General features: G+C 44.0%; 1 protein-coding gene across 2 annotated transcripts in view; it reads left to right on the plus strand.

Moving 5' to 3' along the window:
* Positions 1 to 622: 622 nt before the first annotated feature.
* The window catches only part of REV3L (REV3 like, DNA directed polymerase zeta catalytic subunit), a 720,104-nt gene continuing 707,304 nt past the window's right edge, over positions 623 to 13,422 (plus strand). For both annotated transcript variants that reach the window (XM_029595253.1, XM_029595254.1), the window contains exon 1: positions 623 to 986. In XM_029595253.1, coding sequence (XP_029451113.1) covers positions 848 to 986 — 139 coding nt within the window. In that variant the 5' untranslated portion in view covers positions 623 to 847. The remainder of the gene's footprint in view (positions 987 to 13,422) is intronic.

Consider the following 13,422-nt stretch of genomic DNA (forward strand, 5'->3'; position numbering starts at 1 on the left):
TCTGTGTATGTCAGTCTGTCTCTCTGGCAGTGCGTAAGTGTGTAGGTCTGTCTCTCATTCAGTGTGTGTGTCAGTCTGTCTCTCTTGCAGTGTGTGTATGTCAGCTGTCTCTCTGGAAGTGCATAATGTGTCAGTCTTTCTCTCTGGCAGTGCGTATATATGTCAGTTTGTCTCTCTGGCAGTGCGTAAATGTGTCGGTCTGTCTTTCTGGCAGTGCGTGTGTATGTCAGTTTGTCTCTCTGGCAGTGCGTAAATGTGTCGGTCTGTCTTTCTGGCAGTGTGTGTGTTTGTCAGTCTGTCTCTCTGGCAATGCGTGTGATTGTCAGTCTGTTTCTCTGGCAGTGTGTAAGTGTGTCGGTCTGTCTCTCTGCAGTGTTTGTGTATATGGGTCTGTCTCTCTGGCAGTGCGTGTGTGTGTGTCAGTCAGTTGTTTGTCTCTCTGGAAGTGTGTGTGTGTGTGTGTGTGTATGTCAGTCTGTCTCTCTGGCAAGCGTGTGTCGGTTGTTTATGTGTCGCGCGCCAGTCGCGCGGACGCTCTGTCTGCTCCGTGTCCCAGCCTCACCTCCCCCCCCCTCTTCCCCCCTTTCCTCGCGCGGTGGAACGTTCCCCTCCCCCTGGCCCCGCCCCTCGCTGGAAGCGCCCGTGACATCAGCATCATGGCAACAGCAGCTGCGGCGGCCGGAGCGGGTGCGCGAGCCGGGGACGGGCGGGAGCGGCTCAGCGCTGGCCCGAGGCTGCGGGGGCCGCGCCGCTGACGGGCCCGCCGGAGTGAGGAGGCCGCGCGCGCCGCAGAGAGGGCCCCCTGGGGCCCCGCCCTGTCTCAACTCGTTGGTGTGGCGGCCCGGACATGTTTTCCCTGCGTATCGTGACTGCGGATTATTATTTGGCCGCCCCGCTGCCGGGGCTCGATGTCTGCCATGCGCCCTTCCGAGACGCCGAGGTCAAGAGGGTGCCCGTGGTGCGGATCTTCGGGGCCACCCCGGCAGGTAGGGAGAGAAGTGTGAGGGGGAGTCCCGGCAGGAAGGAAACAAGAGAAAGAGGGGCGACGGGGGGGAGGGTGGAACAGCGGCAAGAGCCTCCAGAGATAAGGGAAGGGAGGGTAGAGCAGAGCCGGGGAGGGGGGTAAGAGAGCGGGGAAAGACGGGAGGTGAGAGAAGAAGGAAGAGCGGGGGTGGTGGGGAAAGATAGGAGGTGAGAAAAATAGAAGAGCGAGGGACGGGGCTAGATTGGAGTAGAGAAAATATGCAAAAATGGAGCTGAAGGGAGAGATGGGAGGTGAGAAAAGAGGGCAGGGAAAAATGGGAGGTGGGAATTGGGAGGTGAGAAAAGAGGGAAATGCAGGAGTGGAGGCAGGGATAGATGGGAGGTGAGAAAAGAGAGACAAATGAGGGTTTAGGGAGAGGTGGAGAGAAATGGGAGGTGAGAAAAGAGGGGAGTTGGAATGGGAGGTGAGAAAAGGGGAGAGATGGGAGGTAAGAAAAGAGGGAAGAATGATGGTGTGGGGAGGGAGATGGAGAGATAGAGTGAGCAGGTGTTGGCAGAAATGGGTGAGATGGGGCAGTCAGGGTAGAGTGGGGGGGCAGGGAGAGATGGGAGGTGAGAGAACAGGGTGAGGTGGGTAGAGAGATGGGAGGTGACAGGACAGAGCAGGGAGAGATGGGAGGTTAGAAAAGAGGGAAGAATGGTGGTGTGGGGGGAGAGGAGAGGTAAGGAGAGAGCAGGGGTGGGGGAAGATGGGGAGGGGAGGGAAGAGTAAGACCCAGGCAAAGATGGGAGGGCATAAAAAAGGGAAGAATGGGGGCATGGGGAGAGATGAGAGTTGAGGTAAGTGGGGTAGGGAGGGAAAGTTGAGGGAAGATCTGGGCGGGGGCAGGGAGGGTTTTGGGAGAATTAGTGTCTGGCAGTGGTTGAAGAGAACCGCCTGGGGAGGGGAGGAAAGGAAATGCATTTAGGGAAGGGGGAGCAGCTTTGGGAGGTAAAAAAAGATGGGACAAGAAAGGTGAACTATGTGAGGTGGGATGGGAAATCTCAGGAGATGAAAGAATGGAGGGAAGGGGATAAATCTCTTGGAGGGGAGGATAGTGGCTTGGGGAGTGGGAAGGAGGAGAGCAGCCCCAAGCAGTAAGGAAACAGCGGGAGGGGAAGAAACATTTTCAGGACAGGAAGGGTGAGCAGCTCCAGGAGGTAAGGAAAAAGTAGAGGATAGGGGAAGTTTGCAGGAGAGCAGCTTGGGGAGGAGAGAAAAATGAAACTCGGGAAAAGAGAGAAGGAAAAGAAATGGAGGAGCAGAGAGAGCAGCCTGGGGAAGAGCAGAGAAACAAGGAATTTGGATTGTGAATGGGGGCTGTGAGACAGAGCAGCTGGTGGTGGGAAGGAAAGGAAGTATATTAGGGTGGGTGGAAGAGCAGCCTGTGATGGAAAGGAAGGGGTGTGTGTGTGTAGAAACAGAGAGCAGTCCAGGATGGTAGGATGTGGAGGGAGAAGGAAAGAGCAGAAGAGAGCAGCCTTCTGAAGTTCTTTTGGGAGTTCTGTGGGTGGTAATAGGTATTGATGTGGAGGGAGGATTGGGGACGGTAAAGAGATTTGGGGAGATGGAGAGGGAGACCTATTCTGCCTCTTCCAACCCCCAGTCTTCATTCCCTCTCTCCCAAGTGCCCAGACACCCCCCCCTTCACCCCCACATGCTGCTGCTTCTTTCACACAAATCACCAAACTCCTTTCACATTCATCCTATCCTTCCCCTTGTTTCACCTGCCCCCACGCCCAGCTGTAGCTCTTCTTTGACATACTATCCCCTCTTTAGTCTCCAATCCTCCTCTCTCTGTTGCTGATCCAGGTTGCAGGAGTTAAGCATCAGCAAACCAGCCCACAGCCATTTGGGGCCCAGTTGCGGAGGGGGAGGCCACAGCCCGAATTGCTGCTGCTACCCTCCTCCTCCTGCAAGCCAGACCAGCGTGTTGGCTGAGAGAATGTACGGCAAAGAGGTTAATATGAAATGTTAGAAATCCTAGCACACGGGTGTCTGACACTGGTCCTCCAGAGCTGCAAACAGGCCAGGTTTTCAGGAAATCCGCAATGAATATATATGAGATTTGCATGCACTGCCGCTATTGTATGCAAATCTTTCTCATGTATATTCATTGCGGATATCCTGTGAACCTGGTTGGTTTGTGGCTCTCGAAGACTGGAGTTAGCCATCCCCTGGATTAGCAGTACCAAGGCATCCTTATAGCCAGGTTATCTGACAGGCTACAATGGTAGAATGGATTAATGACTGGGTCTGTCTGGCAGGCTACATGTTCTGATGGAAACGCAGACGTTCATGTAGCCAGGTCAGTCTGGCAGGCTGTGTAGGGGACCTATGTCTGAGCAAGAACCACACACGTATTGCTGGCTACTGAGATTATTATAGAGCTTTGTGGTTAGGCATGGGAAAGGAGGGAGCTGGAGGGAACTAAGTGGGATTTTGTATGCTCTTCTAATCAAGATGTAGAGTACAAAGGAGGAAGACAACACTATCCTGGAAAAAAGAGAAATCTTGCAAGAGGTCCCATTTGGGTTAGAATTTAGATGGTCTTTCTGCCATTATTTACTATGTATAAACAAATGCAAACAATACAATACAAAGTAATAACTTTTTTATTGTACTAACTTGATAGTAACTATTTATTAACTTTCGGGAATTACACTGTCTTCATTAGGACTAAACAAAAGCTTGGAAAATCCCAGAGCATCAACACTTTGGGATTTGGAGGTTTCATTTTTACAGGCACACATTTGGATTTATAAAATGTGTAACTTCTTTTTTCAGTTTTTGGTGTTTGTTTCTTCTTTCTGTTCTTTGGGATCCAAAATCTGGCCCTTACGAATCCATGAGCCTCATTTGCAATTACCCAGCTCTTTTCATAGTACCATAAATTAGTTTTTTTTTGCTTGGTTTTTTTTTTTTTTTTTTTACAGAGTCTGCCTGGCAGTCTCCATTTTAGATAAGCATATCGGCCAGCTCTGTTAATGTCCAGTAGTGTTCTAGAAATGTTAACAGGCCGAATCAGTACAGTGCGCGATTAGACGCGCGTTTTGGACACGCTAGCTTTACCCCTTATTCAGTAAGGGGTAATAGCGCATCCAAAACGCGCTTCCAACCCCCCCCCCGAACCTAATAGCGCCCGCAACATGCAAATGCATGTTGATGGCCCTATTAGGTATTCCTGCGCGATACAGAAAGTAAAATGTGCAACCAAGCCGCACATTTTTACTTTTCAGAAATTAGCGCCTACCCAAAAGTAGGCGCTGATTTCTCCGGGCACTGGGAACATGCACAGAAAAGCAGTAAAAACTGCTTTTCTGTGCACCCTCCGACTTAATTTCATGGCGATATTAAGTCGGAGGTCCTGAAAGTTAAAAAAAAAAGTAAAAAAAATAGAGAAAAAAAATTTGAAATAGGCTCGCGGGTCGAAAACCAGACGCTCAGTTTTGCTGCATCTGGTTTCTGAACCCGTGGCTGTCAGTGGGCTCGAGAACCGATGCCGGCAAAATTGAGCGTCAGCTGTCAAACCCGCTGACAGCCGCCACTCCTGTCAAAAAAGAGGCGCTAGGGACACACTAGTGTCCCTAGCGCCTCTTTTTACCGCCGGCCCTAATTTTAATAAATTAAAAATACTATATCGCGCGCACAGGAGAGCGGGCACTCGCTCTCCTGTGCGCGCGATTGCACTCGCCCGCTCTCCCGCGATTTTACTGTATCGGCCCGTAAGTAATTGTCCCATGTTACTATTCATAGAAACATAGAAATGACGGCAGAAAAGGACCAAACGGTCCATCCAGTCTGCCCAGCAAGCTTATGGCCGTATCTGCCATGCAGTACAGGTCACCCCCCATATTATTTATCAGTTTCCCAGACCGTTACAAGTCAGAGCCCTTGTTGGTTGCTGTTTGAGTTCAGTTCCCCATCACCTTTTGGCATTGAAGCAGAGAGCAATGTTGGCGTTGCATCAGAAGTTTGACTTATTGGTTAAGAGTAGTAACAGCCGCATCAGCAAGTTATCCCCATGCTTATTTGTTTTCCCAGACCATAAAATTGTGTCTTTGTTGGTTGTTGTCTGAATCCTTAGCACAATTTAATTTAACGTAATTTTGTATTTTTATTCCGCCATTTGTAGCTGGATAGCCACTTCAAAACAGATTACATGAGAGGTTATAAGGGGCCCCTTCCAAGAGTCAACCCTCCTAGCTTGAATGCCTGCATGATATTGCACCTCTCAGGTTTTTGGGTGTCTCCTCTGATCCTCTACCATTCTGGTAGATGAGATACCTGAATTGTCACACCTGTGTGTTTTCTCCTCTTTCTGAGATCCCAGAGAGACCTCTTCCTCTGTAATCTGAGACAAGTGTGCCCTTGAGTCAGCCCACAGGTGAGATGGTTAGGCCTCCCTGTCTCAGTATCTCCAGGTGACTGACTGGTGCCTCAGGTCTGGGCCTGGAACCACCATTTCCTGATAAGCCATAGTATTTTTCTATATCACTTTTTCTTTTTTATGCTTCATCATGGATTGTACAGTATGTCTTCTTTGTTTCTTCATTGACTTTCTCCAGTTGTTAGCCTAGGAGATTTCCTTAGAAGCAGAAAGCAATGGGTGGGTTGCATTCATTCAGACACCAATGATATTTTCACCTGTTCAGAATAGATAGGGAGAATGTTTTAATATTTTCTTCTGCTGAAAAATACAGTGAGAAAACATCAGAACACATTTGTGCATTATCCCAAGAAATGAAGCTTGACACCAAAGACCCTATCAGTTGGTATTTAAGTCAGAGCACTGGCAGATGTAGTTTTTCTTTTGAATTGCATAATGCATTGGCTTAATGACATGCAGTTTTAGCTAAATCTATTTTAAAATGGTACTGAAAAAATGTTTAATGTGTATGGTGTTGATAGAATTTTTTTTAACAGTTCCTTTACCCCCAGTTCACTATTTAGGCAGCTGTGGATTCAGAGGAAATGTTAAGAGCAAGCAATGCCCTTATCTGGTTAGCAAAGAAAGAAGTAAAAAATATAAAACATTGAATTTTATTTGTATCATAATTAATATTTATATTTCAACATTTTATTTATTTCAGCTTGACTTCTGCTTACCCAAACACCACTCATAAGAACTTCTATGCTGGGTCAGACCAAGAGTCCCTCAAGCCCAGTATCCTGTTTCCTAACAGTGGCCAATCCATGACACAGTGGTTAAGTAAAAAATATTTACGCAGGATGAAAACTATAATCCTAATTTTGTTTAGTTTGGGATCTGCAGAGTATTTTTAATGTGAACTGGCCACTGTCGGAGACAGGATGCTGAGCTTGATGGACCATTGATTTTACCTAGCATGGCATATATCTTATGCTCTTATATTCTTAAAATATGCTGTAGTACTGTACATTTTCTGAAGAACAATCTGTTAGCTGTAAAATGCTTTGGAGAATGTGAGCCTGATTAGCTTAGCACAGGCTCTGCCCTGCTCTTCGATTACTGCTTTCTATACTGTGTTTTACCTTGTTTAAGCAAAAGGTAATTGTGCACCTCTATGGGACAGGCAGTGTGGGTTCCCTGGCCACCTCTAGTCCTTTGGAGACCCCTTCCTAGCACTCTATTCTGATCAGCACAAGCCCTAGTGATTACTTGTTTTTGTTTCATGGACTCCAGTATTCATCTTTTGCTCCCTGGTTAGAATTTTTACCTTTTGTGGCTCCCCCAGTAGATAACTGGCAAATTGCCTTGTAACAGCAGCCAGGGATGTCCCGGTAGATGCAGGTGTTCGGAAATGGGATAAAAATGTGTACAGAAGTGTCCTGCCATTCAGCACTTTTGTTAGGAAGCTTTCTGAATGTGTTACAGTCTGGATTATAATGCGCTTGAAGTGTGGAGCCTGAGACTCGTCACTAAGAAGAGTGTTTGTGTTTGGATGATAGGTCAGGCTTCTTTCTCTTCTGATTTTCTGATCCCAGTCTTCACACTACTGCTACAGCTCAGCATATTATGTATGTAATGAATTCTCTGCAGTCAGATTTTTGATCATTTTTTATGCCTTCCAAAGAATTATGTAAAAGGGATCCTTGTTTCTAGGAACAGAACCTCTCTGAAAAGGGACAGAGGTTACCAGATTTGGTATACAGAAAAAAATTGGGAATGTCTTGGATGAGGTTGAAAACTAGAAACACTGGGTCAGTATTTTTTGAGAACTGAGCCTTCCACACCCAGCACCCCATTACTTTATATGAGAAATTGTAAGAGCTGTCAGAATGTGGACCAGCATCCCGTTCCAAAAGCCGCACCCCCTCCCAGACTCTCCCAGCACTTTAACGCAACGCAACACAGACAGAGAGACTGGCAAGAGAACAGAAGCACCCGGCTAAGGATGGCTCCAAAAGGCAGCTTCAAAACTGCTTATTTGCCCACACATCGAAACACTCCATCCCCTTATTACCCAAAATGCGCTCCTCACAAATCTCAGTTCTCCCAACACAGTTGAGGGCTTGAGGCAAATGTCCAAGACAATGAATTTGATCTTCAGTAAAATGTATTATTTTGAAACGGCCATCTCCCTTTACCACTGCCTTATTTATTCTGTTTTTAAGACATTAAAGATTAAACCTGTTGAAATAACTAGAAAAAGCATAATGAGGTATAACATGTACAAAATAATGTGAGAAACCCAGCACTCTAATACAATTGTATGTTCTGAAATAAAGGTCAACGAAAACAAAAATATATATTTATTTGAAGAATTTACCTACCTTTTTGAATAAACCACCCAAAGCAAGATACAATAAATTAGAATAGCAGCCGGAAGTCATCAGGATATAAGATAGGATTACAGCAAAAAATGTTAGCTTTTTATTTGATGAACTTATTTTAAATCTGTGTTATTGCATTTTAATACATAACATCTCAGTGACAGTGAGCTCTTATCCATCGCCAAGTGAACACAAAATAACCCATTGACAACTATTAAAACCCCAAAACCTTAGCTACTTTTACAAGATGGCCTTTTTTGCTAATAGTATCTTAAGAACATAAGAGCAAAAGATATGACATAGTGAGTCAGGTCAAGGGTCCATCAAGCCCAGTACCTTCTCAGGTACTTGTCACTTGGTTAAGTGACAAGTACCTGAGAAGAACCCAAATATTAAGTGAATATATCCCAGGCTACTAATCTTTGTTGATTAATAGCTCTAGGAATTTATCCAAACCTTTTTTTAAACCCGGCTACACTAACTGCTGTAACCATATCCTCTAGAAGTGAATTCCAGAGCTTAATTATGCGCTGAGTGATTATTATGATTTTTTTATATTCTGCTTTTCAGTATTCTACTGTACTTATTTCTCTGTCCCCAGAGGGCTCACAATCTAAGTTTATACCTGAGGCAATGGAGGGTAAAGTGACTTGCCCAAGGTCAGAAGGAGAAGCAATGGGATTTGAACCCTGGTCTCCCTGGTTCAAAGCCTGCTGCTCTAACCACTAAGCTACTCCTCCACTCTCTATCATATTCCTCCCCCAGCTGTCTCGTCTCCAAGCTGAACAGCCCTAATCTCTTTAGCCTTTCCTCGGAGCCATTCTATGCCCTTTATCATTTTGGTTGCCTTTCTCTGTACGTTCTCACTTTCTCTAGTGCAACTATATCTTTATTTGAGATGTGGCAACCAGAATTGAACACAGTATTCAAGGTGTGGTCTCACCATAGAGCGATACAGAGGCATTATGACATCCACCATTTTATTCGCCATTCCTTTCCTAATAATTCCTAACATTGTTTGCTTTTTTGACCGCCACAGCACATGACGATTTCAATGTGTTATCCACTATGACACCTAAATCTCTTTCCTGGGTGGTTCCTGGGTGGTTATTTTTCCTATATGCATCCTATATGCATCACCTTGCACTTTTCCATATTAAATTTCTTCTGCATTTGGACACCCAGTCTTCCAGTCTCACAAGATCCTCCTGCAATTTATCACAATCCGCTTGAGATTTAACTACTCTGCATAATTTTGTGTTATCTGCAAATTTAAGCACCTCACTCATTGTGCTCCTTTCCAGATCATTTATAAATATATTAAAAAGCACCAGTCCTAGTACAGATCCTTGAGGCACTCCACTGTTTACTTTCCATTGTGAAAACAGGCCATTTAATCCTGCTCTGTTTCCTGTCTTTTCACCAGTTTGTATACCTATCCCATGACTCTTTAGTTTTCTTAGAAGCCTCTCATGAGATTTATTTATTTATTTATTTAACAACTTTTAATATACCGACGTTCGTATGGCACATCACGCCGGTTTACAAGTAACTTAAAATAAGGAGGAATTACAATGAACAGGGGGAAGGGGATGGGAGCAGGCCAGAAAGAGGAGAGGGGTAAGGGAGACAGGAGAAGAGAGGGAAAAAATAGGTAGCATGAAATAGAGGATAAAAAACAACCGTCAAGATAGAAATACCGTCAAGATAACCGTCAAGATAGAGATACTTTGTCGAATGCCTTCTGAAAATCCAAATACACCATTTCTACCAGTTCCTTTGTCCATATGCTTATTTACCCCTTCTTAAAAATGTAGGAGATTAAGAACATAAGAACATGCCATACTGGGTCAGACCAAGGGTCCATCAAGCCCAGTATCCTGTTTCCAACAGTGGCAAGACTTCCCTTGGGTAAATCCATGCTGGCTGTGTTCCATTAAACCATGTCTATCTGAAGTCTATAGTTTCCTGGATCTCCCCTGGAGCTCTTTTTAAATATTAGGGTTACACTGGCCAACTTCCAGTCTTCAGGTATAATGGACGATTTAATGATATGTTACAAATTTTTACTAATAGGGCTGAAATTTCATTTTTTTTTAGTTCTTTCACAACCCTGGGGTGTATACTATCAGGTCCAGGCGATTTACTACTCTTCAGTTTGTCAATCTGACCTACTACATCTTCCAGGTTCACCATAATTTCGTTCAGTTCATCTGAAATATCACCCTTGAAAACCATCTCCTGAACAGGTATCTCCTCAACATCCTCTTCTGTAAATACTGAAGCAAAGAACTCATTTAGTCTTTCCACAAAGACCTTATCTTCTCTAAGTGCCCCTTTAACCCCTTGATCATCTAATGGTCCATCCGACTCCCTCACAGGCTTTCTGCTTTGGATATATTCTAAAAAGTTTTTATTATGAATTTTTGCCTCTATAGCCATCTTCTTTTCAAATTCTCTCTTAGCCTGTCTTATCAATGCCTTAGATTGATCCTATTTTCCTCTGATGGATCCTTCTTCCAATTTTGGAATGACAATCTTTTCGCTAAAATAGCCTCTTTCACCTCACTTTTTAACCATGCTGGCAATAGTTTGGCCTTCCTTCCACCTTTCCTAATGCGTGGAATACATCTGGACCGCACTTCTAAGATGGTATTTTTAAACAATGTCCAACAACGTGCCTGTTGCTCACTTTTTACCTTTGCATTTGCATCATTTTGACAAAGTTTCCCTTTTGAAAGTTTAGTGCTAGAGCCATGGACTTACTGTCCCCCCCTTCCTGTCATTAATTCAAACTTGATCTTATGATCACTATTGCCAAGTGGCCCCACCACTATTATCTCTCTCACCAGATCCTGGTCTCCATTGAGATTTAGATCTAAAATTGCTCCCTCTCTTGTCTGTTCCTGAACCAATTGCTCCATAAAATTGTCATTTATTTCCTCCAGGAACTTTATCTTCAAGTATGTTCTGATGTTACATTTACCCAGTCAATATTGGGGTAATTGAAATCTCCCATTATTACTGCACTACCAATTTGGTTAGCTTCCCTAATTTGTCTTAGCATTTCACTGTCCGTTCATCGTTTTGTTCAGGTGGACAGTAGTATACGCCTGTTGCTATACTCTTCCCCAACACACAAGGGATTTCTACCCACATAGATTTGAATGTGCCTTTAGTCTCTTGCAGGATCTTTATCCTGTTGGACTCTATGCCATCCCAGATATAAAGCACCACCCTGCCTGCCACCAAGTTGCTCCTTTCTATCATTGCGATATAATTTGTACCCCGGTATAGCACTATCCCATTGGTTATCCTCCTTCCACCATGTCTCTGAGATGCCAATTAAGTCTGTCATCATTCACTGCATACATTCTAACTCTCCCATCTTACTTCTTAGACTTCTGGCATTAGCATACAAACATTTTAAAGTGTGTTTTTTGTTTGTATTAACATTCTGCTTTTCAGTTGTCAGGCATTGCCTGCCTCTGGGGACCTGCATATGGAACAGGGAGTATTTCAGAGAATGCTACCGTGGAGGTTCTGGTTTTCAGCTTTCTACCTAAGAGCCTAAATTTGGCTTCCAGAAGCTCCCTCCCCATTTTCCCATGTCGTTGGTGCCCACACATGCCACGACAGCTGGTTCCTTCCCAGCACTGTTTAAAATCCTATCTAGGTGATGTGTGAGGTCTGCCACCTTTGCACCAGGCAGGCAAGTTACCAGGCAGTCTTCACATCCACCAGCCACCCTGTTATCTACATTCCTAATAACCAAATCACTAACTATGATGGCCGATAACCCTTCCATCGTGGTCAGTAGCCCTGGGAGACACATCCTCAGTGCGAGAAGACAGTGCATCACCTGGAGAGCAGTTCCTTGTTATACGATCATTTCCTGCTGCACCAGTTTGATGCTCTCTGATCAGGAAACCTTCCTCCAAGGCCAGCACCAGGGCTGCCAGACTGGAGTTGGGACTTGGCTATCTCCCTTGATGGTCTCATCTATATTCCTTTCTGTCTACCTCAGCTCCTCCAGGTCTTCCATTCTAGCCACCAGAGATCAGACTCATTCTCTGAGAGACAGGAGCTATTTGCACTGTGTGCATGCATGCAACCTCTCACCGGTGGGTGCAAAAGATTGGGAGGCCTCCCTTTTGCTGCTGGACTACTGCCTTCATCTTAATTTGGTTCAGTTCCTAGTTAAGTTTTAAGTTGTGGTGGGAGTAGGGATGCATACAATTTGAGTCCTTTAAATTTATTAGTGTATTCACTATATTTATCTAGTAGTGACCTACAAGGGGATGATTAAACACCTGGGGCAATCCTGTGTTTAAGTTAAAAGGCTGATTATTTTTTATTTATGTGAAAATGTCTTGGAGGGAGGGAAATCAAAACACCCAAACTCCTGACTTCTACCTGCCTTCTGACTAGCTATTTAATACAGACACACAAACACATTAAAGAATATGCCCCAGTAGTTTACTTCTCCCCAAAACTTTTTAAGTTCTAAAATTTTCCAAAGTAGTACGTACCGATTTTCTTCAGCCACCAGCAAGATGATCCTCTCCTCTCAGTGCTCCTATAAGATCTAATATGATGCTATCAATCAGCTCACGGGAAATGTACTTAATTTGTTCTATTTGCAGAAAACATAGAACGAGGTAATTCACTTGTTCTCACTCCTTTTTCTGGTACCAACCAGTATTTTTCTCTTAGCCTGAAAATTAATTACCTGAAATATTACTAATCTCTGCCTGAAACTTAACTTGATTCCAAGATAATTAGTTATCTAATTTGCTTCCTTGTGATACTCTGCCAACCATTGTCCACCGCCCAAATTAGTGGGTTAGTCTATAAATTAGAAGTGAAGTTAAGAGTCGGTGGGAGTTTGGGGGGAGGGTGCTCTTTCCTTCTACTCTTTCCTTTCTAAAACTAAGTAGAAAGAATACCTCAGAAACAAAAAAAAGCAATGCAAAACAGAACAAAAATTTATTAAAAATTATCCCCTTTCAAAGTAAGGTCTCCACAATTTAATTTAGCCAGAAAAACTTACCTGTTGTAGTTTAACTCCTCCTTCCTTCACCATAGACGAACATATTTCCTATGGAAGGATGTATTCGTTTAATCATCAAAAGGTATTATTTTCCCATGAAGTGGTATTTGTGTCCTGGTGACAGAAAATAAAATAAATCCCAAAACCTTATGCCAGAAAGTTACAAGTTTACTGCAGGATCAGAATTGGTGTCCAAAGGTGCCTATCACCGTTCCATGTTTCTTACATAAATCTCAGGTAGTTAATCTGAGAGCATACTCTTGTTTCTATGGGATGTAAAAACTTAGCAAAAATTTATACCAGGTTTTTCGCAGATCCATATTGCTCATGAGTTGCCAAAATATATTCCAGCTGTTTATGCATTGATTTAAAGTATTTTTAAAATTTAGATGAACTTAATACATTTTTTGGCTAGCTTTTGGAGGCAGATATTCCCTTCCTTAGATTAGAATAGAATGAGGAGAAGGTGACATTACCAGAAATGTCTGTTCCTCCTCTGTGTAGTGTATGTTATTCAGTGCAGAAAGTGGGACGAGGCATGCTACAGTGGTGAGACAGGCCAGACATTAGAGGCAAGAGTCAATTCAAA

Source organism: Rhinatrema bivittatum, chromosome 3, assembly GCF_901001135.1.
Source record: "Rhinatrema bivittatum chromosome 3, aRhiBiv1.1, whole genome shotgun sequence".
NCBI classification, from domain to species: Eukaryota; Metazoa; Chordata; class Amphibia; order Gymnophiona; family Rhinatrematidae; genus Rhinatrema; species Rhinatrema bivittatum.